Below are 23619 nucleotides of genomic sequence, written 5' to 3'. Positions count from 1 at the left end.
AGATGACCCCTATTGATTTTAAGATCAGTAGGTCAAATGTCACTAACAGAATGTATGAAGGGGGATAGTTCGTGTTCTACAAACTTTTGATCATAATATACACGCAGTGCAGTTTTTGTGTACATACAAATTTCATGTATGCTCGTCACAACACGTAACTATGCAATATCAAAAGAAGTTAGAAATCCTGTTTGCCGGCGTATAAATATTTAACTTGTATATTTCTTGACTTTAACAGTATCATAACCTCAGATTTTAACTCAAATTTACTTTTCCTCCAATAACATGTAATGTGCGTATTGTATTCATACAACATAACTCATTTATTTCAGTGGCGTTTATTGGTACTCTAGTTCATCTAATGAATATGGGATTGGACAAGGGCCTATACATCTGAGTAACCTTAACTGTTCTAGAACGGATACTGACATCAATGACTGTATATATACAGTAAACCACTCGTGTCGTCACCCTTATGACGCTTCCGTTGTTTGTCGTAAGTTGCTTCTTTCATTTGCTTTTGATCAACAAATATCAGTACTTGCAATGGTTAAACACTAAGTTCAAGCGAGCGAAATAGTTGCAAACTGGATAAAACAGTTACCGAGTAATGGACATTATGGACAAAATATCATGACTCTGTAGCCATTTGGTCAAGTTTGCAACCATTTTGCTCTCTTGAACCAAGTATGCAACCACTTCACGTCATGTCCCGTATTTCAAAGACACAAATAATTTATCTATTCTGATATATTTATAATTTTCTTCTTGTTATAAAATTTCATTCTAAAGTCTAGAAATTTATCTCGTGTCACAGGCAATATGCAAGTTTAATTATTTTATGTGCTTACACATATCTTAGGGTATGACTTAAACGTCACAAATATTCGGCTAGAAAATGGAACAGGACAATATGACGGTCGTGTTGAAATTCAAATGAATAAAACCTGGGGAACTATTTCTAATAGATACTTCTACAAATCTGGTGGAGCTGTACTATGCAATATGCTGAATTTACAGTAAGTATATATGTAAAACCTCCGTAGTATTCGGTAAAGTTAAATCTCTTTGTCTGTCCGAGCAAGAAGATTAGGTTTATACGTAACTTTAAAACGGGAATGATCGCTCCCAGTATACCAATGTTAAAAGTTAATACAATCATGCACTACGACTAAATTTTTCACCAATGATCGTAGCAAAAAAACAAATAAATGGAAAAGATCGATAACAATTATTGAATTACACTTTTGTTGCTTATGCGTAAGTACATTGTACTCTATTGCGTATGTGAAGAATTTTATAATACTAAACACAATTGTTGACCGTTAAAACAAAAAGTATTGCATGCCAAAAAAAACCATGTGCGCTGCTTTAAATGGTTATGAAACAGACAAGGTCAAATGCAAAACATTTTTATATTTGACGCGTTCCATATTTGAAAAATGTTGAAAGTACTCCGACAGAAGACGATGATTCTCTTGCAAGTGTTTTTATTTCAAATCAAGCAGATGAAAAGCCGTGAATGATGTATGTATACTAAAAAGCCAACATTATGATACAACGTGTCGTGCGAAAAGTCAAGGCTCGTAGACCAAAGGACAATGTTTTACATCGAAAATTAATGTTAAAAGTGTGCTTTTCGAGGAAAGTTCCTATTGATGCCATAACAATATAACGACCATTATTTTGAAACCATGTAACTTGGATTCAGCATTTGGAATCTTACATAAAATATCTTAGATATAAATATTGGCGGAATCATATTTGATGACGTTCTCTGATAAATAAAACTTAGTTTTTGTGACTGTTTTAGAAACTTTAAATTATTTTTTTGTTTTCAATAATTGTGCATAAAATTATTATAATGAAGTTTTTCTTTTGTAGGTATACTACGCATTTTACAACGGCTATATATGGAAGCGGACCGGGTCCAAAATATATTGATAGATTATACTGCTCAAGCAATCAAAGCCATATTAACGACTGTTATTTTGCTCCGGCATATCGATATTATTATATCAATGATTATAGTGATTTATCATTAGTGTGTACAGGTACATTTTTTTAAGTTACATATCATTCGATATGCTTTGCATGTACTGTCATATGTCTTAGTGTACTATCTTATGAAATATGCCATGTCATGTTTTATCTGATTAAATATACATGTATGTGCAAAATAAAATAGTGTCCTACATACAAAATGTTAAACAAACTTGATTATTTCTAGAATGCGGAGACCCTGATATAGGAAACGCTATTCTATCATCATTTAATGGCACAATATTGAAAGCAACAAGTTTAGATGGCTACGTTCCAGAGACAGTAACATTACATTGCCTAGAAAACGGAACATGGATAAGGGACGATATATGTAAACTTTCATACGGTAAAAGTGAATTGATTACATAAATCATGATCATTCTGCAATTGAGTGAATAAGTAGCTTCTTTTACTCAAGGCTATAAATTGTAACACATGGTGCAAGTCGTCTAAACGTCAAATTTTGAATTTAATATCAATGCAAACTTAACAGTAAAGTAAACTATAATATTTTGTGCAATAGCAAAATTATCCATTCGAGGAGAATGTTCAACTTACAAGCACGTTTAATCAGCATACCTATGTTTATTTTACTTTTCTCTTCTGCTATGGAAAAACATACACAATTATTTACCTACACTTAAAATAAAATTTAAAGTAATCGCCGTTTTGCACAGGTGCAAGTTTTGTTTTATTTTCAGTATTTTTGTTGAAATGTTTGTTATTCCTTTCTATTACATTTTAGAAGTTCCGCTTAACATAACAGACGTTCGTCTCTATAACGGTAATGAATACGAAGGAGTAGTACAGTTCAAAGTAAATGATCAATGGGGTTATATGTGCTACACCAGCTTTGATGATGCTGCTGGAAATGTTGTGTGCAATATGTTAGGATACCAGTAAGTAAAATTCTGATTGATTTCCTAAAGCATAGTAATAATATAGTTTCTTTAATTAAAAAACATTTTTAACCGTTTACAATTTTCCGTTCAAACAAACGTATATATGTGTATATATCTATTGAAATCCTTATCTTTTCCTTATTTTAAAATCCTTTTATATCTGAGAAAACCTTTTCCTCATGGTATTACGTACCTTTTCCAAAACATCCTGAATATATCGATCAGCCACAGTGTAAAGGCACAGAATCTCATATCAACGAATGTACTTACACGATACCATATTCTTGCCCTTTTGAAGGAGAGTATGTTCGTTATGCTGCAGTTGAATGTACAGGTAAAATAACCATAGAAAAGGTTAAGAAAAGTAAATGTACTGGACATTATTTTTATAACACGACTCATAATGCATTTATTTATTAAATAAAGTTGTTATCACTGAGTGAGTGACTATTCGATTTCACAACATAGAATGTAGTCAAAGAAATATGCCGCTAAATTGGAACACCCAAAATATCAGTACGATTAGTAGGATAGATCTGGTTGTAAATTATATTATTTTAATTAAATTTATCCGTATAAAACACAAAGCTATTTAGATAGTCACGTCATAAAATTGTTTAATTAATCACACTATTTTTGAGTCACTGTTTTCTAAAATTATATATCTTACACTAGGTCATCGACTGAATATCTCTGGAATAAGATTGGCCGGGACTTCAGGTCCTTATCACGGTCGTGTTGAAATAGACGTGAATGGGACTTGGGGAACAATCTGTGATCGATACGTTTACGACTACGAAGCAGATGCCATTTGCCAAATGTTTGGTCTTGAGTAAGTACAGTATTCTATGTTTTTATCTCGGACACTTTTATGCATTTCAATTACATATTTCCACGTAATGTTAATACATAAAGACGCAATGACTTTACTGTAAACTTTTTTTTTTCGATTTTACAAACCATTAATATAAAGTATAACAACACACTTATTTTCTTTATTCTGTATTGTAAGGAGTTACAGCTTTTACCACAATGCATATTATGGTGAGGGTAGCGGACCAGTTTACATTGACGAATTAAATTGTTATTTTGGGCAAGAACATATAAATGAGTGCCAGTATGTTACGGAACATACATGCCAACATAGAAACGATGTGTCCGTGATGTGCTATGATAAGAGGAAAACTCAATTACTTTTCCTGATTTGATACGGTTAATTATAATCATAGAGTTGCTATATCTTCCAAGAAGACATTTGAATACAGTCCGAAACAAATAACGACAACCATAGGCATTTCAAACCTTTTGCTGAGTTAAAGATCTTTTTACTTTTTTTAAATATTCAAATATAAAAAGAAGACATTGTTTTGAAACGTAATGATATTTTTAAGTAAAAGGGTTAAGTAAATTTGTAATACCATTCTTTCTATTTTTAAACTGTTTGTATGATGGCTGTTTTGTGCCATTCGTGTTTTCGCTTCGCGCCCCGCTTTTTTAATTCTTAATCTCGCTCTCCCTAGCGGGGCGACGTTTTATTTATTTAATCGCGACCCCGCTAATTAGCGTGTTTTCATCCTGCGCCCCGCTATTTTGACTTGTGAATTCTAGAATGTTCGCTTGGTAGAGTCGCGATGCGAAAAACAAGCTAATAAGCTTGGATGCACGCGAAGTTTTATTTATTAAACTTTGCTCCGCGACCCCGCATATACGCGTGTTTTCGCTCCACGCACGCCCCGCCGTTTTATTTATTAAATATTGTTCCGCGATCCCGAGGAGCGATGTTTCATTTATTAAACTTCGCCCGAGCCCCCGCTAATTAGCGTGTTTTTGCTCCGCGCTCCGCAACGATAATTTATTAACTCTCGACTTTTCGCTAAGCGGGTTTGCAGGGCGAAACACGCTAATAAGCTAAGTAGCTGAGACGCGAGGTGGAGTTTTATTTATTAAACCATGTCCTTAAAATCACTTAAAAAGCATGAAATAAAATGAAAATTTATTTGTTTTACATATAAGATTGAAATATATTTCATTCGTGAACACCAGCTATTATATTTTCACTCGTGGCTACGCCACTCGTGAAAATATTGCGTCTGGTGTTCACTCAGTGAAATTATATTTCAATCTTACATGCAAAACAAACAAATATCCTCTATATTAAGCATCACCCGCACCCTCGATTATAACCGTGTTTTCGTCCCGCGCCCGGCCATTTTAAGTTGGTTATTCTGGAATTTTCGTTTGGCGGGGTCGCAGGGAGAAATCACGAATGGCACAAATCAGCCACCATATGTTTGTACTATTAGTATCTCTTAAAGTACTTCTAAAATTTTCAAAACGATGACATACGAGTTTATAAAATTACGTTCCAATAAAGGTCCAAAACTAAATATTACTGATGTTCGACTGGCCAATGGCACAGAACCGTTTGACGGACGAGCTGAAATCAAGGTCAATGACACATGGGGTACTATCTGTGACATTAACTTTAACATAAATGATGCCGATACATTTTGCAACATGCTTGGTCTGAAGTAAATATTTGTTTTGCTTTTTAACTGTCGTTGCAAAAGATACTTTCTTAGTTCGATATTATTTTTGTGTTGTACTACTAAACGGAATTAAAGTTATCATTTTAAGAGTTAAGAAGTTTAATTTCTAAAGTATAATTGCGTGTCTAAAATTGACATATTTTGCCATTGGATATTCTTTTATTAAATAAAAGAATGTAATTCAATAATATTTAAATAGAAGATTGAGTTTCACTTATATCATTGTATATTTCTTTTATTAAAAAAATAAAACTTTAGTCTTGTGTAATTTTATTGAAAAAGATACACATATAAAACAGGAACAACATTTAATTTTGCATTATGAGAAATAACTTTTTTAAGGCATTGAAATGTGTTTGGGTTTCTTAATTGTAAATATAAATTACCACAGTCCTGAGAAAGCGAAAAATATAAAACCTGTACTACTGGAATTTTAGGGGCGCACACTATTTCACCGGTGCATCACACGGCGAAGGAACAGGTCCTGTGTATGTTGACGAATTCTTTTGCAGTAGTATCGATACCAACCTGAGTGACTGTAGATATTTGTTTCGAAACATCTGCAAGCACGATAGAGACGTGTCTGTTGTCTGTAATGGTATGTACTTATTTGCAGTGATATTTACTCCGGTAAAGAGGCTGTTTTTGAAAATGAAAATTAATTACTCGTTTTTGAGCTTTTATCAATTGTTTGAACAATAATTGTTAATTGCTGACGAATAAATTTAAAATAGTTTCTTTTAAGAAGTGTCACATTTGAGCACAAAAATAGCAAAACTCAAGCAAAGTACGTTATAAGGACATAAAGCTTTAGAAATAATTAATTATTATACAAATATTCCAAAGAAAAAACAAACATCATTTAATCATGTGAGATATGAAGAGATTAAACCTTTGAATATGATAATTTTGTTTTACTTTAAAACAAGGCAGTCTGAAGGACAGCTATATCCCCTTTCGCAGTACATAAATGTGTACTTTTTGACATTTTACCAGCCTTGATCTTAATATTATTTCATGCATATCATAAGCGCATAGTCTCATGATGGTGATTAGTTGTGCCAGGTTATAAAATATCTTTAAAAAGTAAAAAAAAAACATATAACCTTGACCTTAGGGGTAGCAACCCGGACGTTGAACTCTGCAGATTGTGTCATGGTGGTGGTGATAATAACCATTGAATTGTCAATAAGTTATAGAGTTGCCTTGAAAAATAGATGTTTTTTACATTGGACCTTTGAGTGAGACCCTGACCTTTAGGGTTGTGTCTTGATAATTGTGCACTGCCAATGTAGTAATAATAGTGATTATTTCTGCCATGATATCTTTGAAACATGGCAGCAGTTTTTATAATATGGACAGACTCGAAATGTAGACTTTCTAACATTTGACCTGTGAGTGTGACCTTCATTTTGGGAAGCAACCAAATTATTACGCTCTGTACATTGTCTCATTATGGTGATCACTTGTGCCAAGTTATTTAAAAAAAATCAGCAGTTTAAAAGTTATGGAGCGGACACGAAATGTAGACTTTTATTATGAATTAAAGACACTTTAACATTTGACCTTTAAGTTTGACCTTGACCTTGGGGATAGAAACCCAATTTTTGCGCTCTGCACATCATCTCATTATGGTGATGATTTGTGCCAAGTTATTTCAAAACAATTTCATTGGTTTAAAAGTTATAGAGCGGACACGAGAGTGTTACGGACAGTCAGACGGACGGACGAAAAGGACAGACAACCAGACGGATGAGTGACAGACCGAGGCCATTCCTTTAATCCCCTTTCCGCTACATGGAAGGGGATAAATAATGCTTCTATCAGTTTCATTCAAACTACTTAATCATTTCATTGTTCTGAAGAAGCAAAAGATGGCTAAGCTATATGTGCTTTTCGTTTTGAGATTAAGAATGTCAAAAAAATCATAAATGAATAAATAGATAAATACATAAATAAATAGGGTTTTATAATTATTGAAGATCAGTCAGCACGGCATTAATGTTGTTATTGCATATTTGTGATGTTTTAAGTTTCTAGGTTGCATTTTTCTAGTTAGGTGGTTCTAGTATTCCTACCTGAATTATGTATAATCACCCATTGGATATGTTTATTTTAAAAATTTATCTCTTGACGTCTTGTCTTTGATTCGAAGACTTTCCTGATTTCCTTTAAAATTCAATATTGTTAGACCCGCCCAGTGTTTTCTCGTTTAGGGTACACGCATTCTTTTACTTTGGAAATATATGCCGTTTTTCATAGAAAACGAACGTGTCACAATAAAGGATCCACATCTGGAGATGCTTCTAAATTCAAATATAATCATTTTCATGTTTAAATGATGAATTCTGCTTAAGCAGATGCTAGTGGACGTGGACATTAGCTTGACAATACCAGTACCGTTCATAAACAGGCTCAAGCAACAGAGCTTTAAACATCTTAAATTAAGCCGTTCGGGCGTTCTCTATAGATTACATTTCTCTATTCTAATGGGTCTGAATTAACAACCTTTTGATAAAATAGAACCTTCCTATACAAGCTTAATTCATGGTAATTTCATATATTGTCACTGGAACTAATCGTGGCTAAGTTAAATATTCGTGTCCAATGTTTATTAAAGTTTTGTATAGCGTTGTTAAATTGCTGAAGCAATTGACATTATGGATATTACCCATTTTGAGCATTTCTATTTAATGTTTCTGTTACCATTAAGATAAAGTATTAAACAGATACATCAAACTGCAATATAATGTTGTGCATAATATATTTTCTTAATCTTTAACAAACATTCTGTTAGTTTTCGACCAAAGTTTTGTATTTCACATTTATTGTGGCATCTCATTAAATATTGTATTTTTAAAGGTTTTATAGTCCTTTAGATGAAATATCAAACTATTTGTTATATGTCCCTTTATAACAGTATTTTGACATTTTTATATAAGCTTTAAGTATCATTGTGCTCAGGCAAAAGTAGGTATTCATCAACAAGTGGTTGATTTAGATAAAATGTTCCACATATCAAATTTAAAATGACATAATCTCTTCTAGTACAAATACAGTTAAATAAATAAAATAAATATTAAGCAGATCATGAGTGGCAATTTTTGCCTTTTTAAAGAAATGTGTATGCTAATAAATATTTGTCAATGACTACTTAAGAGAAATGTATCAAGATTTTACTGATATAAATCAAGTTAAAAGGAAGTTTAAAGAGTACGAAACTTTCCATGAGACTTTAACAACACAAGTCCCATATATTATCATTTTTAAACCATCTTCACCTTAGTTTCAAAATAAAACATAAATTAACTGGAAGAAAAAAAAAGTGAAGTATAATTGTCGTACCAAAATATGGGTTGATATCAGAAGAAGCAACATGTCCTACATTTCACAGACATGACGTCAAAAGACAAATTTAAAAAGCAGGCAACATATCCTAAGGGTGGTTCAACATTATTCATGTAGGACCCAATAAGAAAAATGCCAAAAAGTAAAAACAAAAAGTACCACAAACACAACAGTCGTGTCGTACGAAACGATCTTAGAATCGGAAATAAAACAATTCTATTGTCCATTAATAGCACTGTTTCAAAATTTTATTTCTATATCAATTGCACTATAATTCGAATTACTATCCATTACACTTAGTCAGAAATTCTTTTTTGATACAATCTATACTGTTAACACTCCAATGGAATCATTACAAAAATACTTTCTATGACATCTCTAAAATTTATATCTCAATTTGATTATCTCATTCCTACAGAGTGTGGGCAACCGGACATAAATTATTGGGATGCTGGTTTCTTTAGCTACAATGGAACAAAATTTTACGCTGATTGTTCTTACTTCAAAACATACATTGGAACGCTTAAAATGACATGTGATAACGTAACAAAATCCTGGGTGACAGAAGGTGAATGTAAGGAATACAGTAAGTGATACAATAGTGTGCAATATATATTATGATGTGGTGCATAGTTTACATTTACAGCTAATCAATGTAAATACATAAACTAGACTAAGGGGTTACGGGACTTGGAACAACTTCCATCTCACTATTCAGATTCTTATCCCGCAATGGACTTTGGATGATTTCTAAATATGAGGAAGCCATGAAGGTCGATAGAGGGTCTTCTTGCACCACAAAAGCCGGGAATTTGCAAAAATGTATTTGTGACTTAAAACCAAACCAAATAAATAAATAAATAAATAAAAATGAAGTAAGACATATGGACAAGATAAGAATCAACTGTACAAATCATTGTCACAAAATTTCAATTTCATTTTCGTTGTTATCATTGATTATAATTGTGAGCTGTGCAGGAAATTGTGATATCATGAGACCATACCGAGGACAACGTAGTATAAAAAATGAGATGTTCTTATTCACTAAATAACTGTCCCTACATCTTTTTAAGAATTTCCTTTGGATATAATGGCTATTCGATTAACTGGTGGGACTAAGGCAAGTAATGGTCGAGTTGAACTTAAGGTAATGGACACATGGGGAACCGTTTGTGATAATTATTTCGGAAAAGAAGAAGCTGATGCAGTTTGTCGGATGATTGGTTATGCGTAAGTGTTTTCAACACACAATTATATAATGCAATAAAAATATACATATAAGCATAACAAATCTAAGCAAAACAAGTTCTCCTGTTTATTTTTGGACTGTGTAGATCCAAATGTTTATTGCTAAATCGTAATCTGTAGATTTTCAAAAAGTGGTTACTTAGTCAAACATATTAAGACATTGTGAAGAAACTAGTTTAATGTTCATAATGAGGTGAATGTCTTATAGATTATGAAAATAAAACAACAAGCATAAATATGTCATTTGGTCTTAAAGTAGCAGACTTTAATTGTAATGATCATCAATTTGTATTATATAGACCTGCATTTGAAGTTTATTCTGGAGCTTATTTTGGAGAAGGGAAAGGTCCGATCTTTATTGATGATCTCAATTGTCTTCCAACCGCTTCACATTTGAATAACTGTACATACGTTACCTATGATAATTGCGATCATTCCAATGATGTTTCGGTCGTTTGTACTGGTACGTTCTTTCCACCTCAATTTTGTAAGATTATTAATGTTAAGCAAAAACCACATCGCTATTGATTTTATTGTGCTATCTCAGTGATGGCTTTATGTTTACTTTTTCTTAATCGTAAAGTACTCATGTAACATTTCAATTCAAATTTCTTTAAAAAGTATTGTCATGATATTTGTCAAATAAAATAACACATACATTACTTACATTTGAAATATGTCTTCTCATCAGATTGTGGAGATCCAACACCAGTAAACGGGAACATCAATTCGTCTGAAACAAGCTATGGAACTGTTGTTAAAGTTTCTTGTAATGATGGGTATTTGCTTCTTGGAGATGCAGTAATAACTTGCCAGCTTAATAACAACTGGACCGATGTACCGTCTTGCACGTTAATAGGTATTTTGCATTTATGCTTCAAGACAACCCTAGATTCTCTTTTATCACGTAAATATGTTGTTATTTAGACTATATTGCTCGCCGAATTTAGAAAGTTTAGACGTTATCTTGCATGTTCAACTTTCTTGTATAAACGGGCTAACACATGGGACTTGAACATATTTTAAAGCTGTCGTGTCCCGGTTTAGTAAAAGTATTCTAAATATTAAACCTTTCAGCAGCGCTGTATTAAATTTTATTTCGGATGAATAGTTATACAAACCATTTTTTCTCATTTAAATACTGTGGAATGCCCTCCATCGTTAATGCAAAAGTCACACTCTCAGAGAACAAAACAACTTACGAGGAGATAGCTGTCATCAGCTGTAATATAGGCTACAGACCAGATGGTAGCACGCCTGTGACTTGTTTAGCAAATGGCACATGGGAGGCACATGGGAGGCATGGCCCCCGTGTAATATTATAGGTAAATGCCTTTTTTTACTATCTACATTAATATCAACCTGTTTTTAAAATTATGTCAAATTGTGTTAAAGACGTTTTATCTCCTTTTCAATATAAAAAAAGCCCGCCTTGTCTCAATAAATTACTTTGTTATCATTGATTTTCAGATTGTGGTGACCCAACACCTAATAACGGTAACAGAAATTCCACCGACACAATATACGACTCAGTAGTATTAATAACATGCGATCATGGATTAAACATCGCAGGAAATTCAACAATCATATGTCAAGCTGACGAGACTTGGAGTGATAACCCAGTTTGTAACGCTTCTGGTAAGAACAAAATGACCATGTTTATAAAAATCATTATTATTATACATTTAATCACATAAACTGCGGCGCAGGAGTGTAATAAAGCCATTTAATAAAATCGATATTACACTAGTGTAAGAACACTTTGACGTGACGTCATTTGTTCTATATATAAACATAGCGTTAAAGAGCGCTAATGTTAGCGTTACACTATAGGCGCGTCAATGAAAAATTACTCTTTTTAACAGTTTACCGTTCTTATTTTATATATGTGATAAAAACAATATTATATCCGTGTAGATTCAATACTAAATTTATCAAACTCGTTGAATAAAACAATATTTTGTTCGCCAGAGGCTCACATAATATGATTTTATCCGACTCGTTCAATAACTTTAGTATCAAACTACACTCATTCAGTATCCTCTATTTTTCGTGACTGATTCCAATGGTGATAGATTAGTTGTGTAAGAGTAAAACAAGAATGTTCTTTTTCAGCTTTAAAATTATGAACTATTTAAAGCGATGTACTAGAAGGCTTATGTCTTTTGTTCAGTTTACTTTGAAAAAGAGATATCCATTATAAACAAGAAAGATAACTTTAATTGCAAAACAATCGCTAAAAGAGTAGTTAATTGTTAACTTAAGAAATACTTCTGCTTTAGAACAGTTGAACACCAAATGGTATCCATTTGTTATGGCAATGATGCCCGTTTTAAACTATCGTACATAAATACCTGTAACTATATATAGAAACACAATCTAGGGTATTTGCAACATCTAGGTCATTTTGCAATTTAAGCCACTTTGCTACTAGGCATTATTTTTCATAATGGGTGAGTGAATTAGCCCACGTACAGAATGACGTTATCAACACTCAGTGACTTTCTAGATGGGTGCTGACGTTAAATGAACTGTGGTTACTTGCCAAAATTGTTTTAAAGTTTAAATGACAAAATTTTATTGATCACAATCAGCAAAGCTTCACATTGAAGATTTATAAACTCAAGACAATACATGACCCTCAGAAATTCTAAAAATGATTATAGATTGACGATAGGAAAAGGTCAGATCGTTCGCATATTCTAATCATCAGTCGCATAAACCGCCGTTGAACATAAAAACTGGCATTATGTCTAAATGTAATTATCACCAAAATGTAGAGTATTTATCGATAAAAACAACAATGAAACAACATTTTCTTATATCTATTTCGAGTTGTCTTGTTTTCATTTTCATTTGTTTACATTGACAACTGTCCGTTTCTTAGAAAGGGCGATAACAAAGATTATCGGCGATGTCTAAACGCCGTATTTCGGACATTGTCGCTTTTTGCACCCTCAGATATCAATGGTGTATAATAATATGAATTCGATTTTTTAATGCCGAAAGCCTGGTAAAAAAGAGATATATAGCAACATTTTTTGGATTTGACAAATATTTCAGATCGTTTTAGAAGCTAGTTAAATCCTGCTTAATACATAAAGAGGTTACTTTACACTACAGTTTATGCACAAACAATTCAATAATTCAAATTTTGACGATGTCGGCATTCTTTAGAGCTCATTTTTTGTTCTTCTTTTCACAAAACTTATCGCTAGTTGCGGCTTGTGTAGGCCGTAAGAGATCAACAAAAATTATGGTTATACTCCTTAAAGATTGTTCAACATAATTTCAATTTTGATTTTGTTTTCTACGTATACTACAAAAAATAGGAAAACGTATTTTTGTATGTCGCTTATTGATATAAGTATTAAGAAAAATGTAACAAATAACTGTTATTTATAATGAACATATTAAACAAATTACGATTATGTTGTTGCATTTGTGAATATAGCTGGACATTTTTATTTGCGGCGTCAATGTTTTTTATTAATTAACATTTTTTTTCTGTCTTCAGATTGTGGTTTATTGTCAGCACCAAATGGCAAAATAAATGCATCAGGTACAACAGTTGGATCTTCGGCTTATGTGACATGTAACGAAGGTTATACATTAGAAGGAGCATCCATGGTTGTCTGCACGTTAGAAGGATGGACTAGTAGAGTCTCCTGCCAAAAACAAGGTATATTATGAGTATTATTAAAGATAAAATCATAATCACTTTCAAGAAGCATTTATGTACATGTTAATATTCATGATTATATTAATATACTAATCATATTTGTTATCCAATCCATAACACTTTGATAGATTGTAGTGATCCAACACCAGACAATGGGGAAAAAGTTGATAACGGTGGAACTGAATTTGGCAGCAGTGCAACTATAGAATGTAACACTGGGTATGAAAGTATAGGAAATAACGTTATAACATGTGTCGACTGTATACATGTAGTTATAATTACATTTTATATTGTGGTTTGATTTTATGGTAATTACATAGATTACCTTTGATTATTTTGCATCTAAATAAAAGATTACAAATCCAAATAGGCTTGGGTTCACATATAGATTTATTATTAGTTCACTGTGTTATTATGATGATAAACAAATAAATATAAATAAGCAGTGTATCACTCTTAAAAATGTCTCAAACTGTTCCTGCACTCTGTTTCACATTACAGTAATCACAGTCAACTAGAGTAACTAGTTAACAAGTTCAGCACACTGAAATCATACAAAATGTCACTAAATGTCTATTCACTTAATGTCTCATCTTTGCAGGGTTTTCTCCCTCTAATTCACAATATATAATGTTAAAAACACATAAAATCATAATGATCAAAAGTTTACATATGATACTTATTATTAAGTGGTTCTAGTGGCTTATCTTAACCCTTAACAATAATATTAAGTTACATTAAAATATATTACAGTTACATTACATACATACAATAAATGGTCAGTTTAAAAGTTACAGCAATAACTTACACATAATACGCAATTATAATATATAATGATGACTAACAAATTTTTGAAATTGTATGCTCTCAACAAAAGCAAAACACATGAATCAAACCATCTCATTACTTTACTCCAATCAACACTTCATTCACACAGTGACTGGGTGCTGCAAATTATCAAATAAAGAATGCATATTATTATAATAAAAACAATGTGCATGGTGAAGTTAAAAAGGAATGCTATTTCTGAACCATCTCAATTCTTTACTCATTTCTAAATACATGAAAATAATGAATTTAATTCTCAAATAAATATACGCTGTTTACAGAAATACAGAAGTTATTGCCCAACAATAAACTTTAAAATATACCATAATACTTATTCCAAATCCTTAGAACACATAAAACAAATCATATGCACAATTATTCTCTATTGAAAATACTTCTCAACTCCCGCAAAAATCATCAAACTAAACACATTTGGAGGGAAATACAAAGCGATCATCTGATTGGTTAAAAATACAATTAAAAATAATAATCCAAGGGAAGTAACTGGAATCAACCCAACTGTATTTAAAGCACGAAAAGATGACCCTGTTACACACTTCCCCTCCTTGGAAAATGACGTCTCGTCATTCAATCAGGTCCGTCTTAGTCATAAGTCAATAACTGTGTCTCGTACAAAAATCAACTACATAACAATACATAGTTTATCTCTACTCCTTTCTACCCTATTTCAAGCCTTATGTTGCACCATACAACTGACACACAACTTTTACTGGTGGCTCTTATCCACAAGTAATAGCTTACTCCATATAACATTAAATCATTCTTTTATTTTGATTTTAGACCTGAATTGTACACATCATTTAATTTATTTAGTATTATTAAATGACTTAAAACTTTAAACTATTAAATTAATCATCAAATTTTACTTATTTAACAATTAATTTTGTGATTTAATTTAAAACTGGTTAAAAATACATTATTTTCTCCCCTCTCTCAAAATTGCAACCTTGCAATTCTATGTATTTTCAGAAATCATAAAACATAGACACATGTATGCCTTAAATAACGACATTTGATTTTTATTTGTACATTTCATTTCAATGCACAATTCGTATTTCGACATAACATTTCAAAATCGTTTTAATGATCGCCTCTACAGCTTTATGTTCAGAATCATTGAGTGATGTCACAAGTACGTTTAAATCATGAAGCTTAGTCATACGGTCTCAATGCCACCATCCGGTTCATTTGATAGGAGTCAAACAATTTTGGTTGTCTTCTCTCTCTTTTAGACTTTCTAGGAGTAGGTTTAGGCAGAAGGGTGTCCTCTCAGTTCCTTTCAGTTCCTTGTCTTTCTTCAGTTTCAATATGTGTATTCTGTTGATCATAGGCCTTTCTCAAATTATTTGCATACTTTACATTCCATCACCAGAGAGAGGCTAACAGGGCATGAATGTAAACAAATAATGTCTGACCTGATAAGCCAAAGTGTGTTCCCAAGTTTGTTAAACTTACCGGGGAAAATATCATTTTTATTGTTGTGTTCCACTCTGTTATACCAATTCTAAATATGATTATACGGTTAATTTTCATAAAATACGTAATGATGTGAGTTAAATAAAGAAAGGGATTGTGAAAATAAGATGGGATGAATGAGAACATTTTGAGGTAAAATTCCATTGTTCTTTTCTTTTTTAAACTAAGCTACTTTAGATGTATTACTACTTACATTAATTAATCTGATGTTTCATTGTTTTAAATGTTTCATTTAATTATTAACATATAATACAATGTCCTGTTTATAAATTTCATTTAAATATCACAGTTATGAATAATCTAAATCAATACCGTTTTTATACTGAAAAGCAATTATTACAGTTTATTTTGTATACCATTTCAGATCAATATATGACAAGACAATTTTGCTCGTTTTGAAGCAATTCACACAAAAAAGATGAACAATCATGGACACAAATTCATATATGTCTGAAGAGAATAGATGTACCCTCTTGGTTAGTTTAAACATATTTTATTTCGAACATTTTACACATACAAGATTTACATACACAATACAATGCTGAAAAAGGATCAGATCTGAAAGCATAAAATGCCTTTTCCTGACATAAGATTAATTACTTTAAATATGACAGGTTTTGAAAATGTTTGAAATATTGATGTTTAGATAGAAAAGTAATTGTAAATACTAGTTGATTACAAAATATGAAGAAGATTCCTTACTATCGTCACTTAGTCAAATTAGCGACCTACAAACAAGAAGGGACGTTGAGTAGAAGTTTCTATCTGAGAAATTTATGAATAGGGACTTAATAGATTAGACGCAATAATTGTCTGTTTATAAATATATAAAGTTTAGATTTCATAATTATAAGATACACACAGATTCTTACTTTAATAAGTAGAAGAAAAGAGGAAAAGTAGAAAAGTAGAAAAAACCCTCTTGGTTCAACTGAAGTAGTAATGAACAGACCAGTAAGATGAACACTAAAGAAGATTTTGCCAGATGAAAGGTAGATCTCAAGACTTTATTTTCATTTTTACACATAAATAAAGTTTAGCTACAGTAAAAAAACATAAAAGGTATTTGAATCGCCTTTAATTGTAATACCTCTTCATGGCAGTTGCAGAACAGATGAAAGAGAAACTATCAAACTATCAAACAGTTAAAAGAAGAATTACAGAAAACTGAGGAAGAAAATAAACAGTGATATTGAACTTTTGATACAAACACATTTTAAATGATAACAGTTGCATATCTTGTTTATAAAGGATCTTCAACATATGTATATTCATTACAGTTTTCAATGTTAAAAACATCAGCAAAAAACATTAAGAGCTTTTATTATGAAGCAGGCAAAACAAACAGCTTGACTGATAGAAATAGATAGATGTTGCAAGCTGACAAAATGTTTTTTAACATATTTTAAAGGACCATTTGTTTAGTATTTTTTGTCTTAATTCAAATAAAATAATTAAAAGGAAATCATCGCATTACTTTGTTTTTAACATTACTTTGTTAACATATGCTTTGTTACATATATGGTACAGCTGCAGGTTATTATGTCAACATGGTAATAACATTTAATATTTTGTCCTCTTATGCATTATATACTGTTGAGTGAATATTTCTTGGAATGTTAAAGAAGTGCTGAATCTAGATGCTGTCTTTCCTAATACCCTCCGACTGCAAGGTCCTGCACATGTTTTCTGCAAATGTTCAGTCCATGGAAAATGGAATGTCTGGGGTTGGCTAGTCCAGGCAACATCTTCTGGAAGTGCCGTGTACCCAAATGATTTGTTGTATATCAGCTAGTACAGGATTCAACAATATGACTACATTATCAAGTCGGACCAACTGGACAAGTGCAACAAGCTAATGATACCTCAGTTTCGTTTTAAGATTTTGACCGATATTTGTAATTAAATGATTGTAATTTGCTATATACTAAGTATTTAATACTGTAATTAATTAAAACAGTTGATAATATATAAGTTTTACATCCGTTACTTAGCATGAAATTTATTTTTCCATTGCTGTAAACAACATCATGTGTTAAGATATTGAAAATCTATTGAAAAGTTTAAGACAGGGTTGTGGTGTCATGTCTTAACAAAATTGTTATTTTGATTTGGTAAGCTGTCTGTAAAGTTAACCAGTTACTAGACAGTCATCCAGATTTTTTTATTTTTAAATACAAAGTGAATAAAACTTATGCTTTGTTTTTTTATTTCAATGGCTAAATTTAGGGGAAGTATGGTACAGAATTCAGCATCCAACTGTTTAGATCTATTATCAGTTAATTACTTTATACATTCTTGACCAACATGTGTTTAGGTAAGCAATAAAGTACTGATAACACAGATAATTACTGTATAAGTTGCAAAGAGTTAACCTGATATTTATACTTGACACGGAATATTAGAAATTACTTGGAATTATCATAAACATTAATTCACTTCACAGGTCTCGAATATACATGTACATCCTTCACTGTATATAGCGTAAAATAAACCTTGTTGTTGATTTATTTATCTCCAGAAGAGATTTTTGTAATGTTAAACATACAGCAAGTATGTAGTACTATCAGTACTATATTAAGATCTCTTAATCTTTCGGCCATATATTCGTGATATGTTTACATAGAGCAGATACTGGAGCTTGCCCTGTTAGCCTCGTTCTGAGAAACCTATGTATGAGGTAATATTAAGAAGGGTGTATTCGTTGTACTATGTTCATCATCTTGTGTATTTAGTTCCTCATTCTGTATATTTTGTTTATTCTTCACCTCTATCTCCTTTATTTCAGTATTTTCACTGTCATAAGAATCCACTATATGACTTGGTTCGGCAATGTCTATATCTGTATGTTCAATATTGTGGTCATTTGTATCCTTAAATTCCTCTGTTGTTTCCTCTATTTCAAGATGTAATGTTTCTGGTGGTTCTTCATCTGGTTCCTCCTCTGGTAAAGTGTCTGCTTCAACACTCGCCATACCTTCCTCAATATCTACTTCTATCTCCTCATCACTATGGTCTTCTTCTTGAGAGTCACTATCTTCATTTAAGTTGTTCTTTTGTTCCAGTTCTATAGTACTATTGTCATCACTGTTCTTCTTGGGATTATTATGGGCGTCCCCATTGCCGCATGTAAAAAATACATAACTGCTCCCAACCTCTGAATCTGTGTCTTCTGAATCCTCTGATTCATCTCTTGTGACGTCACCTTTACTTTTATCTTTTGTTTCGCTCTCTCCTTTATTTGGTCCTTCACTTCCTATTTTTGTGTCTTTGTTGGAAGACATCCTCTTCTTCGGTACCGGTCTGTATTCCTTATTATTAACATCTTTTACACTTTCAATTCCCATTTTCAACTCTTCTGAACCACTGATGTTGTTTTCTTGTACTGGATACAAATGATTCCTGTGTAATGTCTTTATAATACCAGTATGTTCTGACTTAACCTTGAACACTGGTATATCTGGTCTTGGCTGATCTATGACATCAAAAAGCTCTTCTTCAAATTTATCTGCGATCTTATGTTTACCATCATATTTCAATATTTTCACTAACACCTTGTCTCCCACTGAAATTGTTCCTGCTTTGGCTTTTCTATCAAAGTATTTCTTTTGTTTCTCCTTTGCTCTTTTTGTATGTTCTTCTACTATCTGCCTTGTTGTACTAATATAATTCTTGAGGTCATCTATATATTCTGTTGGTGTTTTTGATGTTGTTTCTTCTGTAGCTTGAGCAAACACTGAATCAATGGGTAATTTTGCTTTTCTGCCAAACATTAGTTCATATGGTGAGATCTTAGTAGTTTCATGTGGTGTGCTGTTGTAGGCATAGACTAAAGATGGTATATGTTTCTTCCAATCAGTTTTCTGAGATGTTTCTAAGGTGCCTAACATGTCTAGTAACGTTCGGTTAAATCGTTCACAGACTCCATTTCCCATTGGGTGATAGACTGAAGTTCTTGACTTTTTCATATTGGTGATGTTACAGAGTTCTTTCATGATTTCAGATTGGAAATTTGCTCCTTGATCAGAATGAATAGATGTCGGAATTCCATAATGAACTATAAAATTGTTGTAAAATGGAGACCATCTCAAGTGGATGTGTTGTTTCAATATTGATTAATGGTGCACGTGTGTTAGTGTTTGTTTTCATTCGGAGACATCTGTTTCACTTCGAAACCCAAATGTCGACATCAACATCATCGACATTCTTTGCCAATAAAACCTTTCACGAAGTGAAGCGAGAGTTCTTTCTCTACCCGGATGACCTTTGTTATCATGAAGTCCTGATAATACTAGTATATTATGTCTATAACACTTTGGTATAATTAATTGATTGATGTTGTGTTTCTCCACATGTTTGTATAAAATGCATCTTTTTCAGTGTAATTTGTCATAATTCCTTCTCATAATACGGTAGCTTTTTATAAATAACAGCACGACGCCATTTCTCTATCATTGGATCTTTGATTTCATCTGATTTCTCGAAATTCTATCTGTGCCATGGGTTGGCTGGATTTTCAGTTGCATCAATTATATCTATATTAGTTGGTAGAGTTTCAAAGTATGGCGATGGAATTATTCTACTGCATATTGTTTTATCACGTTATTTTCAAGTTTTATAATTTCCTTTCAATTATCTTGAACAATCTGTTAATATGGATATCGTTACATTCCAAGCGTCTGCATTATTAACTTCTGGTCTATACACTATGTCGAAATCAAACTCTCCTAAAGCTGAAGCCCATCGTTGACCTGTAGCATCCAGCTAAGCCGATGACAATACATGTGTAATAGGATTGTTATTTGTCACCCCTGTGAAGTTTTTCAATGCTAAGTAGTCAGCAAACTTTTCTGTAACAGCCCATTTAAGAGCTAGGAATTCAAGCATGAATGCAGAGTAATTTCTCTCTGATTTTGTAAGTGAGCGACTAGCGTAGGCGATAACTCTCTTGACATTATCTTGAATTTGATAAAGTACACTTTCAAGTGCTTTCGTCGATGCATCTGTGTGCAGCTCAAACGGTAACTCAAAATCGGGGTATGCAAGTATTGGTGGAGACGATAAAGTTATTTTAAATTGATAAAAAAATTCTTGTTCTTTATCTGTCCATATCCATTCTTTTGTAGTCTTTTTGGAATTCTTTGGTGAGGTTGGCGGAAGAAGTTAAGATAGTGGTCGTGTAATTTGTGAGAATCCTTTAATGAAACGACGGTAGTACGAGGCAAATGCTAGAAAAGATCGAAGTTCATCAGCATTCTTTGGAGTAGGCCAGTTTTTTTTATTTTCTCTATCTTGGTTGGATCAGCCTCATTGCCTTGTTCACTTACGACATGTCCCAAGAAGTTTACTTTCTGTTGAATAAAGAAGCACTTTTCCGGAGATAATTTGAGATTACATTCTTGAAGTTTATCTAGTACCAGTTCTAGATTTTGTAGATTTTCTTCGAAAGTTTTGCTGAAAATAATCAAATCATCCAGATATATAATACACACTTTCATATTTAAGTCTCCGAGACATTCTTCAATCAATCTTTGTTAAGTGGCTGGCGAATTCGAAAGTCCGAACGGCATTTTAACATATTTGAAAAATCTAAGTGATCCTACAGTAAAGGCTGTCCTCTCCTTGTGTGTTTCTTCTATTTCTTCTTGGTGATATCCTGCCTTTTGATCAATTGTACTGAAATATTTGCTTCCTTTTAAAACATCAAAAACTTCTTCAATCCGAGGTATTGCGTATGAATCCTTAACACTCTTGTTGTTTAACATTCTGTAATCTACACAGATTCTTAATTTCCCGTTTTTCTTTCCGACTAATTCTACATTAGAACACCATGGTACCCTTGATTTTCTTATAATTCCCGCTGCGAGTAATTGTTTCAGGTGGCTTCTTATTTCATCTGTCATCATTGTTGGAATTCTTCTGTGTCGTTGTTTGAAAGGTGTTTCGTCTAGTAAATCTATCCTATGTGTATTTTTATGACAATTAAAAAAAAATTATGAATTTTATTACAACTACCTATATCAGTATCGCCTGTAGAAAAATAGCTTTGTGTTTATTTAGGACATCTTTAATTTGTTGAGTTTCTTTTTGGTGTAAATCATTTATTATAGAATCATATCCTTCAATTTTATCAAATACGTCTTGATTAACTGACACAGATTGTAACTCACAGATAATTGCTCTTGGAGAAATAGTACAAGTGTTCATTGTCAGATTTGAAAAGTTGACTGTGAAAGACTTGTTTTTTCCAAGTTCATAATGTGTTACTGCTGGTGTAATGTCTAAGTAGGATGGTAAGCTACTGTCTTCACATTCTTGTATAAATGCTGTAGTCGGTTGAAATTCAAGTTCTTTATCAGTATAGCATGTAATATGAACAGATTCATTTGGCCTTATTGTAACCTTTCCTGACATTGCGCTTCTTAGTACAGCTAACCTATTTTTGTTTCGTTTTAATTCTCTTTCTCGAATAACCAAACATCTGAATGACAAGTACCATGTTGTGTGTAGATCTGCTTCTTGAAGAAATTTATCACCGAAGTTGCTCTGGCATTCTTAAAGTAAATCTTGCAGTATGTTTGAACCAATTATGACAGACGTTTTGTATGAATAATCAGTATCTGGTGTAACAAGAAATAAACAAAGTCGAGGTTAATTCTTTGGAAGTCCGCTGTTTTAATTCTGCTTCTATGTATCCTAAATATAATAAAATTTTTCCATCGGCACATGCTATATGAAAGTAATTCATTCAGTGATCTGATTTTCAATCTGTGAAAGATGTTCATCATAAAAATGATTTGCTGCCAAGACTAACTCAGCTTCCGCTATCTATGAGTGTTGTTGATGATACATTATTGATTGTAATCTGTGCTTTATTGATGTTTCTAACTAATAAGGGATCATGTTTGTTGGTGCCCATGTTAGATCCCACAACAGGAGCACTTATACTATTAGGCAGTTCCTTGCCAAGTGTCCAGCCTGATTGCAATTAAAACAGACTCTCTGTGAAGTGCAATATCTAGCTTTGTGTCCTCTACCATTACAGTTATGACACAAAGGTTGCATCGTGTTGGTACCAGTCGGTCTTCTTATATTGTTGTTGCCTCTACTGTAAGATGAACCTCGCCCTCTATAGCTGTTATATCTGTTGCCTCTATAATGTCTTGGTCCTCTATAAAATCCTCTATAATAATTTGTGTACTACCACTGTCTTGTTTCTGTTCAATGCTGTCAATTCTATCATTCATCTTCTTTAACTTCAGCGGGATCCGTCTTCACCAGGATAACCATCCAGGCAAATGCGTGATGTGGGCCGGGGCATATTGATTCTTACACCCGCCGTGTATCCAGTTTTTTTGGATCCATCACAAAATGCAGCATCGGAGCCCTTGGAAAGGGAATTGCATCGAAAACGAAACCAGATATATTCATTCACACAATCCGACCAATCAGAAACCGAATGACATTTACTTTCGGCAACAACGTCCATAGCAACACTTCCGGAACAGGAAAGGCCTAAATT

General features: G+C 32.6%; 4 protein-coding genes across 4 annotated transcripts; 2 read left to right on the top strand and 2 right to left on the bottom strand.

Moving 5' to 3' along the window:
* The first annotated feature begins 2757 nt into the window (after positions 1-2757).
* Positions 2758-4153, top strand: LOC132756418 (neurotrypsin-like). The gene is made up of 4 exons (XM_060747489.1): positions 2758-2859; positions 3111-3279; positions 3621-3777; positions 3958-4153. The coding sequence occupies exons 1-4, from the start codon at positions 2758-2760 to the stop codon at positions 4151-4153; spliced, it is 624 nt and encodes a 207-aa protein (XP_060603472.1).
* A 1129-nt stretch (positions 4154-5282) lies between these two features.
* LOC132756417 (scavenger receptor cysteine-rich domain superfamily protein-like) lies at positions 5283-14073 on the top strand. Its single transcript, XM_060747488.1, has 9 exons — positions 5283-5476; positions 5932-6092; positions 9261-9428; positions 9916-10072; positions 10390-10553; positions 10782-10949; positions 11561-11728; positions 13608-13772; positions 13901-14073. Exons 1-9 carry the CDS (start codon positions 5283-5285, stop codon positions 14071-14073), a joined length of 1518 nt encoding a protein of 505 aa, XP_060603471.1.
* Positions 14074-18766: 4693 nt separating this feature from the next.
* LOC132756416 (ESF1 homolog) lies at positions 18767-20065 on the bottom strand. Its single transcript, XM_060747487.1, has one exon. It carries the CDS (start codon positions 20063-20065, stop codon positions 18767-18769), a length of 1299 nt encoding a protein of 432 aa, XP_060603470.1.
* A 1566-nt stretch (positions 20066-21631) lies between these two features.
* On the bottom strand, positions 21632-23344 carry LOC132756415 (uncharacterized). Its single transcript, XM_060747486.1, has 3 exons — positions 23207-23344; positions 22252-22643; positions 21632-22058 (listed from the first exon to the last, which is right to left on the bottom strand). Exons 1-3 carry the CDS (start codon positions 23342-23344, stop codon positions 21632-21634), a joined length of 957 nt encoding a protein of 318 aa, XP_060603469.1.
* Between the last annotated feature and the right edge of the window lie 275 nt (positions 23345-23619).

This window comes from Ruditapes philippinarum, unplaced genomic scaffold (assembly GCF_026571515.1).
Source record: "Ruditapes philippinarum isolate M1 unplaced genomic scaffold, ASM2657151v2 ctg277_1_1_1_1, whole genome shotgun sequence".
Lineage (NCBI taxonomy): Eukaryota > Metazoa > Mollusca > Bivalvia > Venerida > Veneridae > Ruditapes > Ruditapes philippinarum.
This window is presented reverse-complemented; position numbering and strand designations above follow the sequence as displayed.